The sequence below is a fragment of the Apteryx rowi genome, unplaced genomic scaffold (assembly GCF_003343035.1).
Source record: "Apteryx rowi isolate R43461 unplaced genomic scaffold, aptRow1 scaffold_62, whole genome shotgun sequence".
Classification (NCBI taxonomy): domain Eukaryota; kingdom Metazoa; phylum Chordata; class Aves; order Apterygiformes; family Apterygidae; genus Apteryx; species Apteryx rowi.
In genome coordinates, this window is record NW_020450894.1 from 2,692,994 (window position 1) to 2,713,546 (window position 20,553).

The 20,553-nt window shown below is 38.8% G+C and overlaps 1 protein-coding gene across 3 annotated transcripts in view; it reads left to right on the forward strand.

Moving 5' to 3' along the window:
- Positions 1-20,553, forward strand: part of DGKI (diacylglycerol kinase iota) — a 115,958-nt gene that overhangs the window by 20,167 nt on the left and 75,238 nt on the right. For all 3 annotated transcript variants that reach the window (XM_026083890.1, XM_026083891.1, XM_026083889.1), the window contains exons 9-13: positions 3,289-3,344; positions 4,336-4,398; positions 4,627-4,700; positions 5,926-6,037; positions 8,877-9,076. In XM_026083890.1, the coding sequence (XP_025939675.1) occupies positions 3,289-3,344; positions 4,336-4,398; positions 4,627-4,700; positions 5,926-6,037; positions 8,877-9,076 (505 nt within the window). The remainder of the gene's footprint in view (positions 1-3,288; positions 3,345-4,335; positions 4,399-4,626; positions 4,701-5,925; positions 6,038-8,876; positions 9,077-20,553) is intronic.

Here is a 20,553-nt window from a genome sequence, read left to right on the forward strand (position 1 = left end):
ATGCATCTTATTTGTCCCCTTGGGGTGGCAAAACAGCCATCAACATACGGATCCAAATGTGGCTTAATGGGTGGGCTTTGAACTGATGTGAATTACTCTGTATGGTTTAGGCAAGTGTGCCTGTGTAAATGGACCTTGTTCAATTGTCCACATTCAGCGTTTGGTTGTTTCAGCTCCATGTGCATGTTTTTCTTCTGAATGGCAGCCTCCCTTTTCTTCACTTTCATATTATTACAATGCCATTTCAGTGCCAAAAAAAAACCAACAAAAAAAACACCCTTCTGATGTGCTAAATAAAGAGTAAGATGCAAGATGGAGTGAGCTAATACATATTTTATAATGTTTAAGACTGCTTCAAGCCTTAGGAATAATAATGAAGGGCCACAGAAGGGCAAGAAATGAAATGATGACAGCTGTATGCATTTCTTTATGAATGCATATCACCATGCATTTCTAATGTGACTGTGAATATACAGTATAGATGAAATGTATGGCTACTTTCTCACTTAATGGAGGCATTACTTAATAATGAAGTTGTGGAGCCCTATAAAGAATGAATATTTCAGAGATGCCAGTGTTTCAAAAATTTACATGAATGAAAAAGTACTTGGCAGAGCCAAGTGTCTATGAGTGGGTATGTATGGCCAGGAGAGCTTTTCATAGCGCAAGTGTCTGCTCTTACAAGTCATTAGTGCTGGCATTTCCTCACCCTCTTGAATTGTAAAATGTACAAAATGCTCCCCATGTGTTTTAGGAGAGAAAAAGTTATAGCCTTGGAGGTGTTGCTGGTGTGTAAGTTTTATTGTGTTTTGTGTGGGATTAATCAGTGTAGGACAGATTCTGATCTCATTTGAACTGATAAAAATCCAGAGGAACTCTGCTGAAGTCAGTGAACTTTAGCAAAACTTACACTACTTTCAGGACAATTGCAATACAAGTGGTTGTATGCAGTTGCCTATGAGGAGCTATTGTAATCACTTACAGAATCAAAAAAGCAAAATAAATTAGATTGATTCGAACTCTCTGAGTCTATTAGGGCATTTCAAGCTATGGAGACTGCTCAATTGTATTTAGAATAGTGACTGCCATGTCTCAGCTGAACCTGTATGTGTGTGTGGCCTTTTCCAGGGCAACCTCTACACCTTTCTTGCAACTAATCAGATAAAGCCTTGAGAGTCAGCCCCAAGACTAATGTATTTAGTTCTGCTTCTTCAGTAAGAGTGCTAGGTAGAGACTCTTCCCAGAATCACAGTTCCCTCCCTTGTCATCCTGTTGCCCTGGTAAATCAGGGGAGACACAATTTACTCTGTCCCTATTTGACATGCTGTTGTTCCCTCAGCTCTAAAGGTTTGTCCATTTACAGATGCCTTCCTCCCCTCCTTTCTGTCCCCTCCCACCCACTAACACATTCCCTTTCCTATTCCCTTGCTGGCTTGAGAAAGGATGAGGGTGGAGGGAGCAATTGCCAGAATTGCGCTCTAATCACCTCTAGGCTCTATTCCACATGGCAGTAAGAGTCTCTCCTCCCTACGCATGCTCATCTGCCCTGTCAGAGTTGGCAGAAATCCAGCAGGTTGTAGGGCTGCTGAGTCCCAGTTCTCAGAAAAGGTCCTTCTCCATTAAGCTAGTTCCAAACTGGGGCTTTGGTTCAGGTCAGTATTTGCAGAGAGATCTGTGTACAAGCTGGTGCCATGGATGGCTCCAGCTGGAGTTATTAGGGATAAACACAGCAGTGGCAGCTTGCCCCCCTGCCCTCTCTGGCACATTCATCACATAGAGATGGTCACTGCTGCCTGACTTGCCCTCCTAAGCCAGACAGAGAGCATATAGCATGGGCACTGGGCCCTCAGAAGCCTCCCACTTCTTAGCTTTGGGTTGTGAGATCGTACAGAAAAAAACTCTCCGTTCGCTAAGCAGATAAAAGATGACTACATATGCAGTTAAATTAGTAGTTTTAAGAAGAGATGGCCCTGACTGCATTCTAGCTCACCCACGACACAACAGGTGGATCATACAGTAGGCTGGGCACAATCAGACAAGAAGTGCGAAGTATGTAACACTTACAAAATGGAGGACTGTATTGTGAGACTGTGTGACTCCAAAGAGAACTAGAGAAATTGGTGTAAGTGGTCATTTCAGATGAAGTAGTTTGGAAGCGTTCATGTTAGTGTGATGCTTTGGCCAGAAGGACTAACCTGACTCTTGGGCATTTTTAGTAGAGAATGACTGAGCAAGAAGAGGTGGTTGGTGCTACCACTGAATATGGTATCAGCAGGACTGCTCCAGGAATCTCTGGATGCCTAAGAGTAAGGAAACAGCCTCCCGAGATGCATGAGAATGACTTGTATTCTAGGAAACATGCTTTGTGCTAGAATATTGACAGAGCTCCATTTAGCTTATCGGGGAGAAGGTTATAGGTGATTTAATCGCTGTCTGTAAGTATTTACTCAGGGAGACGATATCTGATAGTTGAGGGCTCTTTAATCTAACAGACATATAACAAGATTCAGCAGCTGGCAGTTGAAGCCAGAAAAGCTCATGATGGGAGGGGGAAAAAACATTTATTTTAACGGTGAGAATTATTAACCATTAGATGTGCATTACTACTGGACTATTAAAATTCTCCATAACTTGTAGTCTAATCAAAATTAAACAGCTTTCTAAATAGGCTTTAGAGTAACCACTTATTGTTTGCTGTGGAAATATTTGCATAGAGATGTCTATTCCCTTCTACCTTCTAGATATCCTCTTTGTAACAGGTCAGAATTTAGTATCCTTTTAAATCTTGTAATTTACCAACACTTTAGTCCTGCTTCAGAGAGTGGGTTAGTGTTTCATGGGTTTGTAATAATTCTTGAAGGGGTCTCTTCTGTGTTGGTAAAAACAGAAATCTTGGAAAACATGCTGAGGGATCATGAAATGAATATTCTGAGAGATGCTAAATTAAAGGACGATTGTACTTGTGTTATCTCTTTGCCTGTATTTCCACCTATTTTCACTCTGCAGGAATCAGAAAGAATTCAGAGCAGTGTTTAAAATCTGATAACAGACAATGGCAGAGATGCTGGACTCTTGCACAGCAAAACTATATTCATGTTAATATTTTTATTGAGCAATGTGTGCTAAAAGCACAAAATGAACAGTATGTACCATCTTAGCTGAAGCCAAATATACTGAATTATTTTCCTGCCTTAAGGAACTCCTGTAGTGTTAGTAGGGAATGGAAGGGTACAATGGAATCTACTATATTTATTAGGGTGTTCATATTTTTCCTTTCTCCTTTCACAGAAGCAAATCCAGAGAAATTCAACAGTCGATTTAGAAATAAAATGTTTTATGCAGGGGTGAGTTATGATTCATCTTGTAGAATGATGTTCGTTTAGTTGCTTAAATGTTTTATCATGCCACTTCTCCCTCGCTTTCTCACATCAGGGGTTCCTGACTCTTTTTTTTTTTTTTTTTTTTTTTTTTTTTTTTTTTTGCCATTTAAAGTGCATATGTGCTGTATGGCAATGCCGTACATGTCTGTTGGAAAGTGCCTGAAACAATAGTGTTTCACAGTGCTTAGCATTTGAGAGGAATGCTACTCCTTCGGAAATAGTATTGATCATGTCTTGCTCCCCCTGCTTCTGGCTGTTAAGGTTCTCAACAAACTGCTTTGATTATTTCAGTATGTAGGCAGCACTTTGACTTTCAGTTTCCTAGAGAAATTCCTCAAGTAATTGCCTTTATCTTTTAGGCCTTGAGGAGTAGTCTTGGATGTAGGGCCATGGTGAGTGGAAGACAGAGATCAGTTGTTTGGCATGGCTCATTTTCGTATGCAAATAAAATTGTACAGTTTTGTATTCGGGGGGAAGTGGTCAAGACTAACTTTTTTCTAAAGTGAAGTTATTAAAAAAAAGAGAGGGATCCTGATTTGATAATGCATGATTATAATATGTCTTTTTGGGCTTAGATAACTTCCACAGTACCCATGTGCATTAAACCTGGAAACTTATATGTGAGCAAGAATTTGTGTGTACATCCTTGGGTGCTCAGGGACATTCTTTGGTTACCTCTCAAAAGGGGAAGTGTCATATCTTAATGCCACACCTGAGAAGTTGCAGTGCGGGTGAATAGATCCTGCTTCCTCTCTCCTCTGGGGAATCTGAATCTTGCATTGATCGCTGAACATTGATAAAAGAAATCTAGCCTACAGTGCTACTGAGAGCAAGAAGGAATAGGTTTGACAATAGGATGGCATTTGGTGATAAGCTCTGTGGTGGGATGAGAAATGAGGAAAGAGAAGAGAGAAGGCAATGATAACAGTTCCTGCACTACTTATGTGTCTTGCAGGCAGCCTTTTCAGACTTTCTGCAAAGAAGCTCAAGAGATTTGTCCAAACATGTTAAAGTTGTGGTGAGTATAGGAAATTGTGCCATAGTATTGTGGGAAGAGCAAGGGTGGGGGCGGATGAGGAGAGAGAGAGGTGAGAGTTTAATGGCTCTGTTACTTCTCAGTTTTGAGCATGACATTTGAAACAAATTCCAAAGAAAGGCTTGGGAAACTGTTACAAAGCAGCAACACTTCTCTTGTCTGTGACCCCATTCAGCAATTTCTCTGTGCTCTGTCACTTTGGCTTTGTAGTGTGATGGCACAGACCTGACTCCAAAGATCCAGGAGCTGAAGTTCCAGTGTATAGTGTTTTTAAACATACCCAGGTAAGCTCAAGACAGATGTTTGGGGTTATAAAAAAGAGTGAGGAGAAAAAACAACAACAGAAAAAGATGTGTACTTGCAAGTTGTCCTAGACTGGGTGGACGTGCAGAAAGCTTATTGCTACTCTGCTGCCTTCTTGAGAACTAGGTGCTGTTAATTAGCAATACAGGATGGGACAGGAGTATATGGTGCAGCAAGAATATCCTTTAAGAAATTGAATGTCCTGCGATAGAGGGATGGTAGAAACAATTAATTAACAATACACTTTCCAAAGTTGTGCACCTATCCTGCAAGTGAGGAAGTAAACCAGACACAGCTGCCTGGTCTTTTTTTTGAGTGGAAGCAGAGTGTGGGAGGGAGAAAAGGATCAATATCTTTCAAGTAAAGAAACACCAAGTCTATTGAAAGAAATGCTCCTTCTTAAGATGTTGGGAGGTGTTGCAAATAGAAACATAACTGTATCTTTAAAAGTGGTCTCTCCCCTGCTCTCTAGACAACCTACCACTTTCTTCCACATGCAGTCTCAAGCACTCAATCTTTTGAGTCCTGTGTTGCCCTCACTGCAAGCTTCTGCTTGGTGTCCCCTCTCCAAAGTTTTCCCCCTCTATCACTCTTAGATCACTTTTACATCCATTCTTTAAGGGTAGAAAAGATAAAGATGCAACAGCTGCAGCTGTTGCCTCTTTTTCTTTCTCCCCTGCCTCCTCAAGCTGTCTTATGTTTTGCATTTCTTCTGCTCTTAGAGCTTTGAGCCAGCAGGGAGAGAGGAAATGGAGCTCTGCAGGCTGGAGTCCTTGCTGCAGCCCCCTGCCTGCTGAGCAGAGGGGAAAAGCAGCTTTCCAGCAAGGCACCCCAGGTGCAAATGTAGCTCAATAGCTGATCCGCGGAAAGCGGAGCAAGTGGGGATAGCAAAGTGCTGCTGCTCTGTTATCCACTGCCTGTTGTTTCTTCTTTTTCCTCTCTCACAGAGGAACCTGCCAAAGATCATGGTGGAGAAACTTGGTGGATACTGAACCAGCTTTGAAGCTAGAGGCCTGGTTTTCCCTTTTGTCCAGTCCTTGCCAGCATTAACTCTAACAGTTCCTGAACTGAACCTGGAATAGATGTTTGGGTGTTTCTCCTGGAGGATAGCAGAACAGGCCAATAGTCAGGCTAATAGTCAGGATCCATCAGGGCAAATTATGAGTACGCTTTCTCAAACCTTGTTTTCCAAACCTCTCTCTGTAGGTACTGTGCTGGCACAATGCCCTGGGGAAACCCTGGTGATCACAGAGACTTTGAGCCTCAGCGCCATGATGATGGCTACATTGAAGTCATTGGGTTTACCATGGCCTCACTGGTGAGTATACTGCAGGTGATACCCTTCCTGCAGGTGATAACAAAATTGGTGCATTCTGTGGGCAGTGTTATAGAGTGCAAAGTTATCCTCACTACTGAAGAAGAACTATGATTCCATGTATTCATCTAAGGCCAAAATGTGTTTTGTTGTTAGTTTTTAAATGAGGAGGACAAATTATAGTTTAAAAAAAAAAAAGAGAGAAAATTGTTATTTAATGCTTAAAACTTTGTTTGCAAACAGTTGCTAATTTGTACATATTTAGGAGTGCTTTAAAGTGTTCTGAAGTTAAATGGAAAGATTATTACAGTAAAAATCAGCATGTATGCATGTTTTTATTGTGCAAACAGTCCAATCAAATAATTACTGCTGTTTCTTATTAGCTTTTGTGTATTTCAATCTATGGCATAAAAATTAATTTTTTTTGTAAAATGGGCTATTAGAAACAAATATAGAAAAATTTATATAAAATTATATGCCATAGTGAATATTTTTATTTTAAAAATGAACTCTTTTGACAGATAAAAATGTTTATTTCAAAATAGTGTGGAAAATCTACTTTGGCTTCTGAATTTTAGAGAAGCAGTACTTAGCAAATAATTACATGCTACCCAGATGAGTATATTGTCAACTGTCTTGGAACAAAAAGGTCATACTCAATTGAAGGAAATGAAAAATACTGTAACCATATTGATCATCAGGCTGTAGAAGTGACCTGCAGCTTGCTTGCAGTGTAGAGAACTGGAACTTAACAAACTTTGAAGGCAATATCCACATACTGAAGTTGTGCATAAATTTGGGTCATTCTTGACAGCTTAAAAGGCTGTATTTAACTGACGGTGCTGATCTTCTCTCTTGGAAATTGGATAGACATTTATAAAAATACCAAGAAATACATAGGATTTCAATGACCATATTTAATATTCTCAAAAGTTGGTTTCCTTTCTTTCTTGGGAATCAAAAATACATCAAGAAAAACAGAAATTTTTGGTTATTGTTGACAGAAAAAAAAAAAAATGTTTAGCTAGTTTTGAGCTACAGTCTGTCTTGGGTTTGCCACCAATATCACAGTGGCTAGAGTGATCTCAAAAGCTACCAGCAATTTCAGTTGGGACAGTAGGCTCCTTTGACCTGCCATTTCTTTCTAAAGGAAGCCTAGTTCAGAACTGAGGGTCTACACTGGCTGTGATGCTGAGGAACCACTGCAACTCTAAAACTTCTAGCTATAATCCTAGCTTGCTCTGTATGACTCCCAGATGTGCTTGACCACACCTAAGAAGGTCTGAGACACTGATGAAAAGAAGTACTTTGTAAGAATTAAGTACTATGAATGTTATTGATCATATTATCAGTTGATCCATAATATTAAGCATATAGAGCAGGAGTATTAAGGTCTTGACTTCTGTTCAGGCAGCTGTCTGTTAGTAGTAATATTAATAAAGGAGTTTTTTGCATCTGACCAATGATAGGTAATAATCATATTCCTAGTTATACCCAAACATGTTTGCTTAAAACTTGAAGAATCTGCCAGATTCATTAGAAAAGACTTTGTCTTTTTGTTTTTCTGGCATCTGTTTCTCCCTGCTTCTCCCTCTTCTTGGAATTTTACCTCTAACCTGAGTTGCAAAGTGGCCTCATATATTAGAATAAGGGGACAAGCTTGCAGGGTGATGTTCATGAAGAGAAAGTAAGTTAAAAATGAAAAGCCCAAATCAGGAAAAGATGTAAGGTAGCAGGGTGATGAACTAGGTGAAAGCCAAGTAGCTTAAGTAGACTGCTCTGTTTCTGCTATTTGTTTTTACTGTTTTGCAGAGAGAACCTTGCTTTAGTGAGTGTCTCAGAAGAGATGTAGGCATTATACAGGGTAGTACCATTTTTTTCTCTCCCTCTGTTGCCCATGCCCTCTTAATTGTTTCATTTCTTTCAAATAAATTCTTGAACACAGTATTTAATTGCTTTTAACAAGGTTCTTCTGCTTGCTCTTTTCAACCTGTCTGGTCTTGATATTGAGTTATTGTGTAAGCTCTCATAACAAGGGTTTTAGATGCATCGTATTCATATTAAGAGATGTATTTTTTTCAGGAAGGGGAAATCATCTTTCTGTCTCCCAGATGTACCCGATGATGATTCTTGTTTTAATGAGCAAATAATTAGTAGCATTACAGTTAGCGTGAAAACAAACAAATACCCCAGTCCACCCCACCCCCTGGCAAACAAATGTTAAAACCTTTAAGAATGAACACAGGTATGCATTTGTGCATGCCTGTATCTCTTTTTTATATGTGTGTATAGTATGCTTGACACATACTGAAGTAACAAAACATGTAATGAAGTAACGAAGCATGTAGTTAGGTATCTGCTCTGTTTCATCTGCTTGTTGCCAACCAGTTTTCTATGTGAAACTTTAAGTCCTACTTTTCAATTTTGAATAAAAATACAATCATTGTGCCTCATTAGTATGCCTTATGCAGACCCTCTACAGAGCTTCAGCTGTACCATACCTTGGTACTCACTTGAATCCATACTGCAAACCCACTCTCCCAGCTTAGCTTAGGGAGGGCTACTATTTCTACAAAGTTAGTGAGGACACATTTAACAATAGTGAGTGTTTTGCACTGTGTTCTTCAACTTGGCAAATGATGTTGCTTTCAGAGTGCACTCTGATAAATGTGTAAATATCTACATGATGGAATAAACCACTTACAGCAGGACTGCTTTGTTTGCATTTGGAATGCTTTTTAATGGACAGTGTCAGCAAAACTATGCATTTTGGAATTGTTAAATGCCTTAAATATCTGTTTTGAAGTGTCTTTATGTTCTCTTTCCTGTTCTTGTTTTACAGGCTGCTCTCCAGGTGGGTGGTCATGGAGAAAGGTTGCATCAGTGCCGTGAGGTGACACTTTTAACATACAAGTCTATCCCCATGCAAGTGGATGGAGAGCCATGTCGATTAGCTCCCTCACTCATTCGGATCTCCTTAAGGAACCAGGCCAATATGGTACAGAAGAGCAAGAGGAGAACATCCATGCCTTTGCTGAATGAGTGAGTTGGATTTGTGCATGTCCTAATGCCAGGAGGTGCTTCTGGGGCAGCATATTCAGTCATGGATTTTGCATGGACTGGACTTGCAGTGCATTTAAAAATAAAAATTCACACCTCCCTCTGAACATTCTTTCTACTGAGTTGTAAATATTTACCCAATTTTATTTTATTCTTTAATCTTCTGGGTACCCCTCTGCCTTGCTTTTGGAAAGCTGTTGAATCTTTCAGTTGTTCATTCAGAGAGGTCTGTGCAGGCTCAGCAGTGTGCCTCTTAGTAAGGCTTATGGCAGATTTGCATATAAATGCCATTTCCCCTGTAAGAAGTTCTTATGATTTGCTTTCTGAACTTTATTAATCTGATTGTTAGCCCCATTGGAGACCCTGTAGCAAATTGCAACAATCAAGAGTTGCTCAGGACATCTTGTGGTCTCTGTTGTGCATTGCTGCCTGGAACTGTTAATAGAGGAGGGCCTGGATGATTGGAAAGGGCACTTTATAGGAAATCCTGCACCAGTATTAAAACCCAACGAGAAAATTCAGTACAACGTAGCTAAAAGTAATAACACTTTCACTCGTCTTCTGTGGGCAATGGCAGAAGATTGCAATATTGAAGTTTAGCATTAGACTGTCTGGATTCTCCCAGAATGTCTGTCTCCCAACTAGAGACTGGGAGAAGGATAAGGAAAGATGATCAGAAAGAAAAAAATGTATGCCATGAGGTGGAGGTAGCACTGACGTAATGTAAAGAAGAGTACAGAAAAATTAGAATAACTGGAAACCAGGAACATTTGAAGAGGACAATAGACAGGACTAGCCTTCATTTTATAACCTCATCTGTAAGCACTATAGAGGTATTTTAATAGTAAAAAAAATCCCCATCAATATTAGAATTTTGACCTATGAGAAAATGGTCATCCAATAAAATAATTTAGAATATTCTGCAGAGCTGATTATTGTACTTCTAAGAATTCCTTCATTGCTGCTAAGGTGAGTGATAAACGCCTATGTTTTTTTTCATCAAGTATTCTTGAAGCAATTGAAGACAGGCTATCTCGTAGGGCATACAAAGATATACAGGCCTAAAGTTGTTGAGAATCCACATATCATTCGAACAGCCATGCGCTGAGGGTTTCACTCTTCTGGCAAGAAGTGGTGGGGCTTTCACTGTTACAGCTGTTACAGTGTCAGGATAGAAGTAAGGCAAGGTTTGTGTAGTGAGGTAAAACCTTTCATTAGACTAACTCATATAGTTGTAGGAAAAAAAGGCAAGGTCTCAGGCACAACTTTTTATCTTCAGGTGTGCCTTAAAGGTTGTCTGTTTTTTCAGACTGTATCATCTAGTGAAAAATACTGCTTCTCTTCAAACCTTAACTCTAGCCCTACAGAGCTTTGTCATTCTGTGGTTGTTAATCTGTTCACGTAATCAAAGCCTCCCTGGTTATTTCCAACACCTTCCTATTCGGTTTGCCACTCTGTGTTCTCTTACTGAGACTAATACTTTAAGCTTCAGTAGAAGCCCATATCCGTAATGTGCAATTCTTAGTTGTCTGAAAAATATGTAAGATATAGCCATCTCTCTTGAACAGTGAAGAATAACAGACTATTGCCTGTGAGCACTGATGCCCAATTTCATCCAGCCACAACTCCTCACTCATTTGTGAGAAGTAGGATGTGGCAGAGAACAATCCTGGGGCATCTCTTTCTAGACTGCAGCAGGCTAATGCAAACAAAAGAAAGAATTGCAGGCACTTCGATGTGATAATTAGCATGGGCAGGCCTGGAGTCTGAGATCTGAATTTAAGCTGTGGTAGGGAAATACAGATTCCTAGTGTATGCCAGTTGTCAAAAGAATATCCTTTGTTGTTTAGCTGGATTTGAATGTGCTATGTCAGACTATATTGCTGGCTGAGTTCTTTGATTTGGCTGAGATATTTGTCTACAGACCTCTATTACAGAAAAATTTAAATGATTCATCAGGGACCCCAGTCTCAGTCTCATTTAACAGGAATGATGTGTATATATGCGTATGTGTGTATGTCTCAGATGTTGAAGGGGAATGAGAAATAGTTGAATTTCCTGGTGTGATAAACCCTGAATGGCATGTTAAATGTAAAACTCTAGGAGGCATTTAAGCATGTACGAATTCCATTCATTATGACACTGCTTTGTAGAATTTTGCAATAGAGAGAAATTCATTTAAGCATGTTTATCTACATTTCTTAACTTGATATCTGGAGTATATCTCCCCATTCCATTGAAATCTCCCAGAAATCATTATTGTTGATTGAACACAATAGATTGTTCTCTTAAGACAGCCATCATCTGCATATTAGATGTGTGAGATTAGTAATGAGTTCTGGAGCTATCCCCACAATTGTTAGATAGCTGTTCTTGAGTGCCTTGCAAGGAAAGTGATTAAAAAATTCTCGTATCACAGTAACTCAGAATTCTGATACTGTTGGCTTTGATGTTATTGGAGGATAAGGAGAGCAGTAGGAATTCTATTTGAAACTTTAGCTAATCTAATGTTACAAGTAGAAAAAACGGATTTTTAAGAAGTCTTATAATTTGCTTCTTTTTTTTTTTTGGTATCCTGTTCTTCTTTATTCTGTTTTTTAATGAGAGGGGGTTTACAGGGGTTAGTTTTTCATCTGCCTTGTGGATGCATTTGTTTTTCCAGAGAATAGTAGTATCTTAAAGTTGAAGAGTCCATATTTTATGTAGCTACAGTGAGAAGAACAGATTCCACACTTCTCTGGACAGAGGGAGAGCCTTAGAAACATTGTTCTCTTCTGACTGTCAGAGTTGTCCATCTTCCTGATTGCAACTGTTTTCCTTCAAAACCTGTGCCCACTCCCAGACAGGACAACTTGTATATGAGAAAAAGGGATCAAGTCTTCTGTTTGACCTATTTTTCCTCCCTATTTTCCCACTACTGTGCTTCCAGCAGCTTCTAATTGCACAGTAACTACCTCATGTAGTTCTGCGCAGACCTCCCTGGTTGAAAGTCTTAGAAGTTGAGTCTTTCTGTTTTATGTTACTGAATAATTTGCCTTTCTCAAGGTGTGGAGAAAAATTAAACAGCAGTATTTGACTGTAATAAGAATTTTTGGTCTTTAAAAAGAGTTTGACTGTAGAATCAGACTGAGGAACACAAATATGGTATTTCTGTAGGGCTGCTTGAATCGAAGAAGCCTCACTTTCCTGTTGATGGCAGCAGCAATGCGAACAGCTTCATTTAAGTTATTAGGGCACAAAGTAAATTTCTCATATACTGCATTTTGTCTGAGCTGGGCAAATTGTTGGCAATTAAGGTTGTATTCAGTTACTTCATCTTTTTTTCTACTAGTGAATTGTGTACAAAAATAATAGTGATTTTTTTCTCAGTATATTAATTATCTCAAATTATTCAAGGAATAGTTGCTACAAATAATATTTGTTTCTTCATTGTCCATTAAGCATTCACTTTTCAGTATTTCGTTTTGAAATTTAAGCTGTTTTTATATGACATCCAGGTTATATGGGTACCCTAACCAGGTGAAGATGACCTGTTTGTGGTTTTTGTACTTTTCTGATCAGATTTTAAAATCTGGAGTTGGAACATAGTGGAGGAAAGTCATTATGTGGTGGATAGATTTACAATGCTGTTTTTAGTTTGTTTCTAATGAAGGCCGTCCAAACATAAAAAGGCAAACATAATCTCCTCTTCATCCTACAATGGATGACTCTATAATGGTAATAACTAATGACCCAATGAAGTGTTTCAAACCAGAAACAACTTCTTAAGTGCAAGGAATATGCAGTACCAGGTGATACTGTTTACACTTGGTTGTGGATTGAAACAAGGCGGATGGCAGAGCTGTGGAAAAATGGTAAGTTTCTTTTCTTCTCATGTCTTTTCTATTTGTCTTCCCCATTGTGTTTGATAAATGTACCAGCAACAGCAAGTTTTTGCTACAGTCAGATCAGCAGAATCAGTTTTGCTACAAGAGTGCATTGTGTTCTTATTCTCCATCCCTCAGAAGACTTGCCAGCTGAGTTCTGATTCCTGAATCTTCATTGTTGATCATGGGAATATGTGAAAAAGATAACATATAGCTTGGTTTTCTGTGATCAAGCCAAGAATGTGGTCTTGTGTGAGCAATAAGCAAAGTGTGTGTGGAATAAGAAGACGTTCTGTGGCTCAGTTTTTCAAGAGTAATTTTCTGACTAGAAGCTATAGTTTAGTGTGCTGCTTAGTAAGTTTCAGTAAATGATCATTTTCTGAGCCCCAAAAGATGGTGTTGTGCTTTCACTGGCTCTTAGTTTGGGTTGAGGAAGAATGTTCTGCATGATGGAAGGGAAAGAAGAAGAGGGAAGAATTTATAAGTAAATATATTCCATACCATTGAGAGAAATAGAGGGACCATTTGAATTTAAACACTACAGGAGTCTGCCCTGGGAGCCACTATATATGAAATGCATGTTTCTCTAAGGTACATGAAGGAAGAATGGAGAGAACAATTTGTCATTGGCATTTCTGGACCCGCTTCCAAAGTTTTGAGATTTTTAAGTGCCTGTGGGACACAAATCCTGGCGCTCCTCATCTTCCTTGTATAGATGTGTGCCCAACTTGTCACAAGGCTTCCTCACTTGTGTCTTTAGCCCCTGTGTGTCATGTAGCAATGAATTTCCCCATTTGCATGGTTTCTGTTGGCTTCCTAGTGTGATCTTGAAGCTCTGCATGTTTCTTCATTCAACTTACGTGACACATTCCTTTTGTTTCTGTTTAAATGTTGTATGTCTTTTTCCTTCTCTCTCTTCCACTCTTTCTTTCTCTGTCTCTCCCCTACCTTTCTCCTTGTCCGTTCACACTTTGTTCTGCCTCTCTCCTGGCTACTCATTTCCTGCTGCCTTAGTATCCATAAAGTGCATTCTGCTGACCTGAGGAGAGTCTCGGCTCCCCCCGATTCCTTCACTGTGTGAGTATCTGGCTTTTTTCTTCCTTTGAAAGTTCCATAATATGTCACTGTTACCCTATGCATCATTCATCCAGGAGAGGGCAGTAAGAACACTTTCTTCCCAGACAAGCAGATCCAATGACAAAGAGGAGTTGTTTCTCTGGATTTGACCTTTCTCATGTACTTCTTGGCTCTGTGGGTTCATTTCTGCTTTTCAGTTGGCAGAGGAGAGCTTTTGTAGTAGCATGTGCTGTGGGAAGATGCATCTCCTAAATGAATTTCTTCTCCCAAACTAATGCTTACAGCAGTGTTGACCCTATAGTGGATGCAGCAGTGTTCTTCACTCCTTGCTGGGAGTGAAAGCATCAGAGCAGCAAGGGGCAGTTGCTCCCTGAGGGAAGGGAAACTGGGAACCGAGGTGACAGCCCAGCAGGCACAGGGTCATGGCCTCACCAGCAGGGGCTCAGTCCCACAGTACCTGAGCGAGGTGAGCAGGGCGGGTCAGTGACGGTAACCAGGTTCAAATAGGAGTCCAGATCATCAGACAAAGCCACAGTGACAGGAAGGTCTGAGGTCAAGTGCCAGGCACCATCCCTGGAAATAGCTCAGATAAGGGCTACAACATTATTCTTCCGTGAGCTGATAAGATACGTAGCTAGGATTTTTGTCTTTGGTTTTAAACAAAAATGTACTGTGAATCAACTCATCCAAAAAGCATCTTCATATATAACTGGTCCAAATAGCAAATTGGTGCCCCAAAGGAGTGACATGATATTGGCTGCAGCTGCTCTGAAGATGGAAAACCCACACCCATGTTAATACTCTGATTGTCAGCAATTCCAATGCAGTAACTTGCTAGATAGTAGCTAAATTATTCAAGAATCTAATATATTTTTAAAATGCGTTGAACTGGCACTTAAAGATACTTGTACCCATTGTATGCTGTTTATATACTTATTCATCCCCTTTATGAAAATGTCATATTGTCAAAACCTGTGTAGGTTCACAATAAAAAAAAAAGTGTAATGTAATATGTCAATGCAGGTGGTACAGTTTGCCTTTAGAAACACTTTGTGAATATTCAGTCAAATAAGAAACTTGTTTTGCATTGTGTTGACAACCCTTTTGTCTGCTTACTTTGCCAATGTTATGCAGGACATTTTTCAAACCATTGAGACTCTCAATTCAAAATAAATGTTGGAAAATGGCAAATTTCAGAGCAGGTATTCAGAGCAGAAACTTGATTTCAAGCACAATTCCTGTGCAATCATAGAAGAAAATAAATGGTGTGTGCTAAAAGAAAACCAGCCAACACTCCTCTGCTCTAAAGACTGAGCACTTGCAATAGGTGGCATATAAATGATCAACAAAAGGAGAATTACTTGGGAAAATTATTCAGAGAATAATTTTAAAAGGCATAAAATTCAGAAAGCTGCAAGTTTGTCATCGTTATTTTGCAAACAAGGGAAACTATCCAATCTGTATGCTTTATCCCTAGATTGTATTTGTTGTACTCTGCTGAGGAACAGAAAGTAATACAAATAATGTATGTCTCTTGCACTGATGCAGCATCCTAAGAAAGCATCTAGAAAAAGCCTGAGGTACGCTTTATTGCTTACACAGAACATTAAGCAAGCTTGGGATGTAGGAGAAGAGCGGTTGTTCCCAGGTTAAGGAATATCCCTTGGAAAATAAGCTCCAAGTTTTGTTACAGTTAGAATGCTCCATTCGATATCAGCTGTCAGGATAAAACAGAGAGAGAGAGAGACTCTTGAGCCCTAAACTAATTTGTAAGTCAAAGATATTCTGTATCTTGAAATCTGTAAAATAAATAAATAAATTAAGCATGCTGCTGCACTGTGGCTGCCAATTAATGTCTGGCAAATTAAAATAAGTACCCATGAGGTATTAGGGAAATTTGATTTGGGTTGTGATGGCTTTGAGGTTTGAATATTTCTTTTTTGTTGAAAAATGTATAAAGAGCCTGTGTTCCAGTCACTACTGAACAGAGGGCAGATACTGTGGAGTCTTAGTGATTGATATATATGTGTGTGTGTGTGTGTGTGTACAGCCTATGTTAGATAAATTTAAGTTTCCTGGAGCAGTCAATGCGTGGGAATTTGGGTAGCCAAAATTAGGCACATATGTTTTTTGTTGCAGAGATAATAGAATTGTAGTGTGGTTTGTTTCAAAAGTTTATACAGGATGCGTAGGTAAATAGAACTGCTGTATTTTTAATGGAGGCTCTTAAAGGTGAAGACTTGCATTTGCCAGCTGGATGTTTAGTTAAGATAAGAACGATGCACATGTGGTAATATATTTGAGTTGTGTGGTTGATGCAAAGGAGTTCTGAAAAAAATTACCATTTTAAAAATAATTGACTTACATAGCTCCTACAGTCCTTTTACAAGTGGCATAAGCACAGTGGGCATGCTGTGATCTTTATTAGAAAATCTGCATAAATGAAAACACAAGTATTGCCTTATTAGTAAATAGTGAATACTCTTTAAAAGAGCTGACTGAGTAGTGATTGCAGCAGGGTGTGCACACAGTGTCTGTGTGGATAGCAAAGGAGTAAAGGAAATCATGTTTGCTTTTCAAAGTTCAAATGCCAGATAAAATCAGCTTTGTGGGTTGGGCTGAATATGTATGTTGTCTATAGGGGGAAAACCTAAAAGAACAGCAGGAGAAGAGACATAAGGGAGAAAGTTTTACAGAGAGTGAGTTATTCTCCAAGTGCATAATTAAGGATGAAAGTTACTTTTTTTATTTTTATTTTTCTCCCTTAAATGAATTATAGGGAATTGAGAGTCTCTTTTGTCTTTTTTTGGTTTTCACTGTTTAGTGTGCAGGCTCCTGTTTAGCGGGATCCATGGGAGATGCCATGGGAGAATCCACAGTGTTTGGAAGTGGAAAACAAGAGAAGTGTAGCTACCGTGATAAAGGAGAAAGAGAAACGAACACCAAGATTCTACCTGGCACTTAGGCACATGTATAAGTATGTGCGTGGGTCTAGTCTTTATTCAGCAAAACACTTGGGCACTTGCTGAAGCAAGTGCAATATAAGAAAGTGCAGGGTTCACAGTTGGGGTAACCTGGCTGATTTGGGATATGCTCATCAAATGGAAGAAAATATTTATGTGGTGGAGCTTATGTTTTGGGGGTATTAATTAGGTAAAGAGCTTAGCAAGAGCTTTGCTTTAAAATAGCAGCAGACTTTTCAGAAGCATTGAAATTTGTCCATCAGAAGAGGCTGGATACTAGCTAGATGGTTCTGTTCTGTTGTTGCAGGTCTTATGTTCTAAATAGATAAAAGCTGTCAAAAATGCACTTATTTTTACTGCCAGTGAGATCTCAAAAGTAAGGTTAATTTCTTTTTCTTCTCTGGTTGCTGTTTTCCTTTTTCCAATTGATCTAAACACTGGAACATTTAATTAGTTTTGCATGTTTATTTCTTCTCCAGGAGATAGGTAATTCATTAATCTGTCACAGCAAACATGCCCCAGAGGAGCATGGTGTTTTCTAAAGTTTAATTTTTGCAAGGGAGGGGCAAGAGAGAATTTCTGTTTCTGTTTACTGAATCATATCAAAACATGTACGTGTGTAGCTTGATGTGGGCTGTATCCTGGAAAATCCATCAGAAATTTCATTGGATTCTGTTGAATTGTTGGGCTGCTTTTATTATTATTGTGGTTTCTTTTCTCTATGCAGGCACAAAGAATAAGAAAGGGTTCATAGAGTTTATAAATAATTGGAATGGGAATTAGGGTGTATGTAATTGAAAGGTTTCTTTTTCCAGTTGAATCAACCTGGTGTCATAGAAGAAGTGTTACTCAGTTGCTGAACAGGGCTGCCAAGATCTGTCCCCAAGCCCACTCTGCCTGTTTTCTCTTTCCTGGGTGACTGGAGGCAGGAGGATGTAGCTGAGGAGAAACAGCTGTGCTCCAAGTGAACTGGCTGGCACCCTCTCACCTGCTGCTGCATGGTCCGCAGGGGAGTGATGAAGCTGCAGCTTCATCAAAAGCTGAGTGTGTTCTCCTGGGGAATGGAGGCAGATCAGTTTCTGCTGGTAGTCTCAGAATAGGTACTTGCAGCTTTGCTTCTGTGGGTTCAAACCACAAGTGATACAGTGAAAGGAGACATACATTAAAATAATAATAATAATAGCCCTTCAAGTTTTTTCCAGTGAAAGCTCTGTGTTTGTTTTTTAGGTCACGTTTCTAGAATCCCAGGAATGCTATAGTTCAGGCTTAAGAGGAAAACAAATGTGTGCCTTTGTTCAGTAAGCAATTCCCAGCAGTGGAAATTAAAAATGACTTCACATGATAAGCAGTTTATCTAGCATGATATTGACTTTCTGAGACCTGCTCCTGTACAAAGAGTGGTTCTCATTCTAATGTGTACCCTGGTGTATCAGGGGATGGATATCTTCTCACAGAGGAGTAGACTTAAAAAAAATATATATATATATATAAAAATATAATATATATATATATACACACACATATATACACACATTAACTATTTGTGTTATGATTGTTTAAAATTTTTAAGAATTGCCAGAAACATGTTGTTTTCATTAATCAATACCTGTGTTGACCTCTGTGTCCTTGTGGAAAGTCAAATGCTATTTGTTTGACAGAAAATTTCCTCTCACTTTTCAGCCATTCTGGAAGCTAAAAAAGAAGAAAGAAAATAACCGCTATTACTGAAATTACATAATTTTTGATGTGGAGGGATTAGAGTAATTCTGAGGGGACCTGACAACATCTCTGTAGAATCCTTTAAAGATTGTTCCAACTGAATATTATGCATGGTTTTTCTACAGGGCTCATTTGGATTGTTATTAAGTAATGCCCCCAACTTGCACTTCTGGTCCATGCTAATCAAAAGTCCATCACAAAAAATTCAATATGACAAAATAGCCTATCCATTCTCCCAATTTGGGAGGACTGATATTTAGGTTTGTGTTTAAATGAAACCATTTTGGCTAATGGACGTGACTGAACAAAACGTTTCCGTTGACCTGAATCTCTGTTTATGGTCCCATGAGGCATATGACCTTTAGGGTGTAATTCTGTGGATTTGTGTGTTTGAGGAATGAGGTTCTTAATTAGGTTCTTTAGGAGATAATGGAATTTGTTCATCTGTATTTTAATTTACTTGTAATACACTACTTTGAAGAATAATAGGTATAAGAAAGTTATTTAAATATTTTAAGTTGAATTGCAGTGCAGCAATTTCCAAATTTTGTATAAATTGTCTACTGTCTTGTCTGGAGAGCTTTTCTTGCTCTGCTTACAATTGGGCAAATTGTATTATACAGTGTTTAGAAACATCCATTTCTATTAATACTAATGTTTGCTTTCAGCAACATTCATCACCATATTATTAACTTTTACATAGACGCACTTGTGTGCTTGAGTTTTGTTGTTTCTGAATATGCTGAATTTGTCTAAACAAGAATAATTGTGCAATTCATATAATAATATGAATTATTATACAGTATATGTGAAAACTGCAGAAGTATTGATGGTGGAAGTGTTTTGCTCAGCTGCATTGAATAGAGCTCTATATGGAGCTCGTGAGCTGTGTGAGTGAATGAGTTAATTAGTTGGGTGATGAGAACGATATTGCGCTGTGTCCATTGCCAGTCTGATAGCACAAGAAGTGAATATTCACATAGCGAATCTTTAGAGCCACAGCTGTATTGAATAGGTAGTGAAAGTTAGGGAGACATCAATATGGCATCTAACAACCATATTGTAAGATAGCAAAGATTTTGGTCACTGAATTAATGCTGTCTATATATTTTGCAGTTGTAACTGTATTACCTGTGACTGGACTTAGCTAAGTGTATAAAACCTCTGCCCCTTAGAAAGGACCTCTTAGCACTGATGTTTCTGATAATACTTTAGTATCTAGAGAGCTCTTGTTTCCAAGGTTACATTTTTATGACTAGGATCACTAAACTTCTCAAGTGGTTAAAACAGCATGTCCTGTTTCTCTCCAGTTGCGTATTTTAACACATATAGCCTATTTATGAAATAGCATCTTAATGTTCCATGTCTTTGAAGGAAGGGGATGGCAAGGAGGAGGAGAAGAAAAGAGGAAACCATGATGACTCTTGCCAACTGTTTATGCTTCAGCAGTTGACTAGGAAAGGAACTATTTCTCCTGAAGTAATATAGTACATTTAAGATTATGTGCTTGTTTCTCTGTCGAATCAAGCTCAGAGATGTACAGTGCAGTAATGCACCAAAAAAACCCTTTTCTCTGTAGATAATTTAGATAATTATTTGTAATAATAACTATTTAGAAAATCATCCAAATATTTTCAGTCATTGCATTTTCAACTGAAAGTAAAAAATCTTGGTGGAAAGAGGACTCTGCTTGTGGAATAAAGCGACACAAAACACACTCTACTGTCACTGAAGATCTAACTTCTTTTCTGAAGGAAATGTAGCTTGGGAAGGAAAGGATAGAGGGCCTTTGGAATAAGCAAGCTACTGAATTTGGGCTGAGGATTTTTGTTGA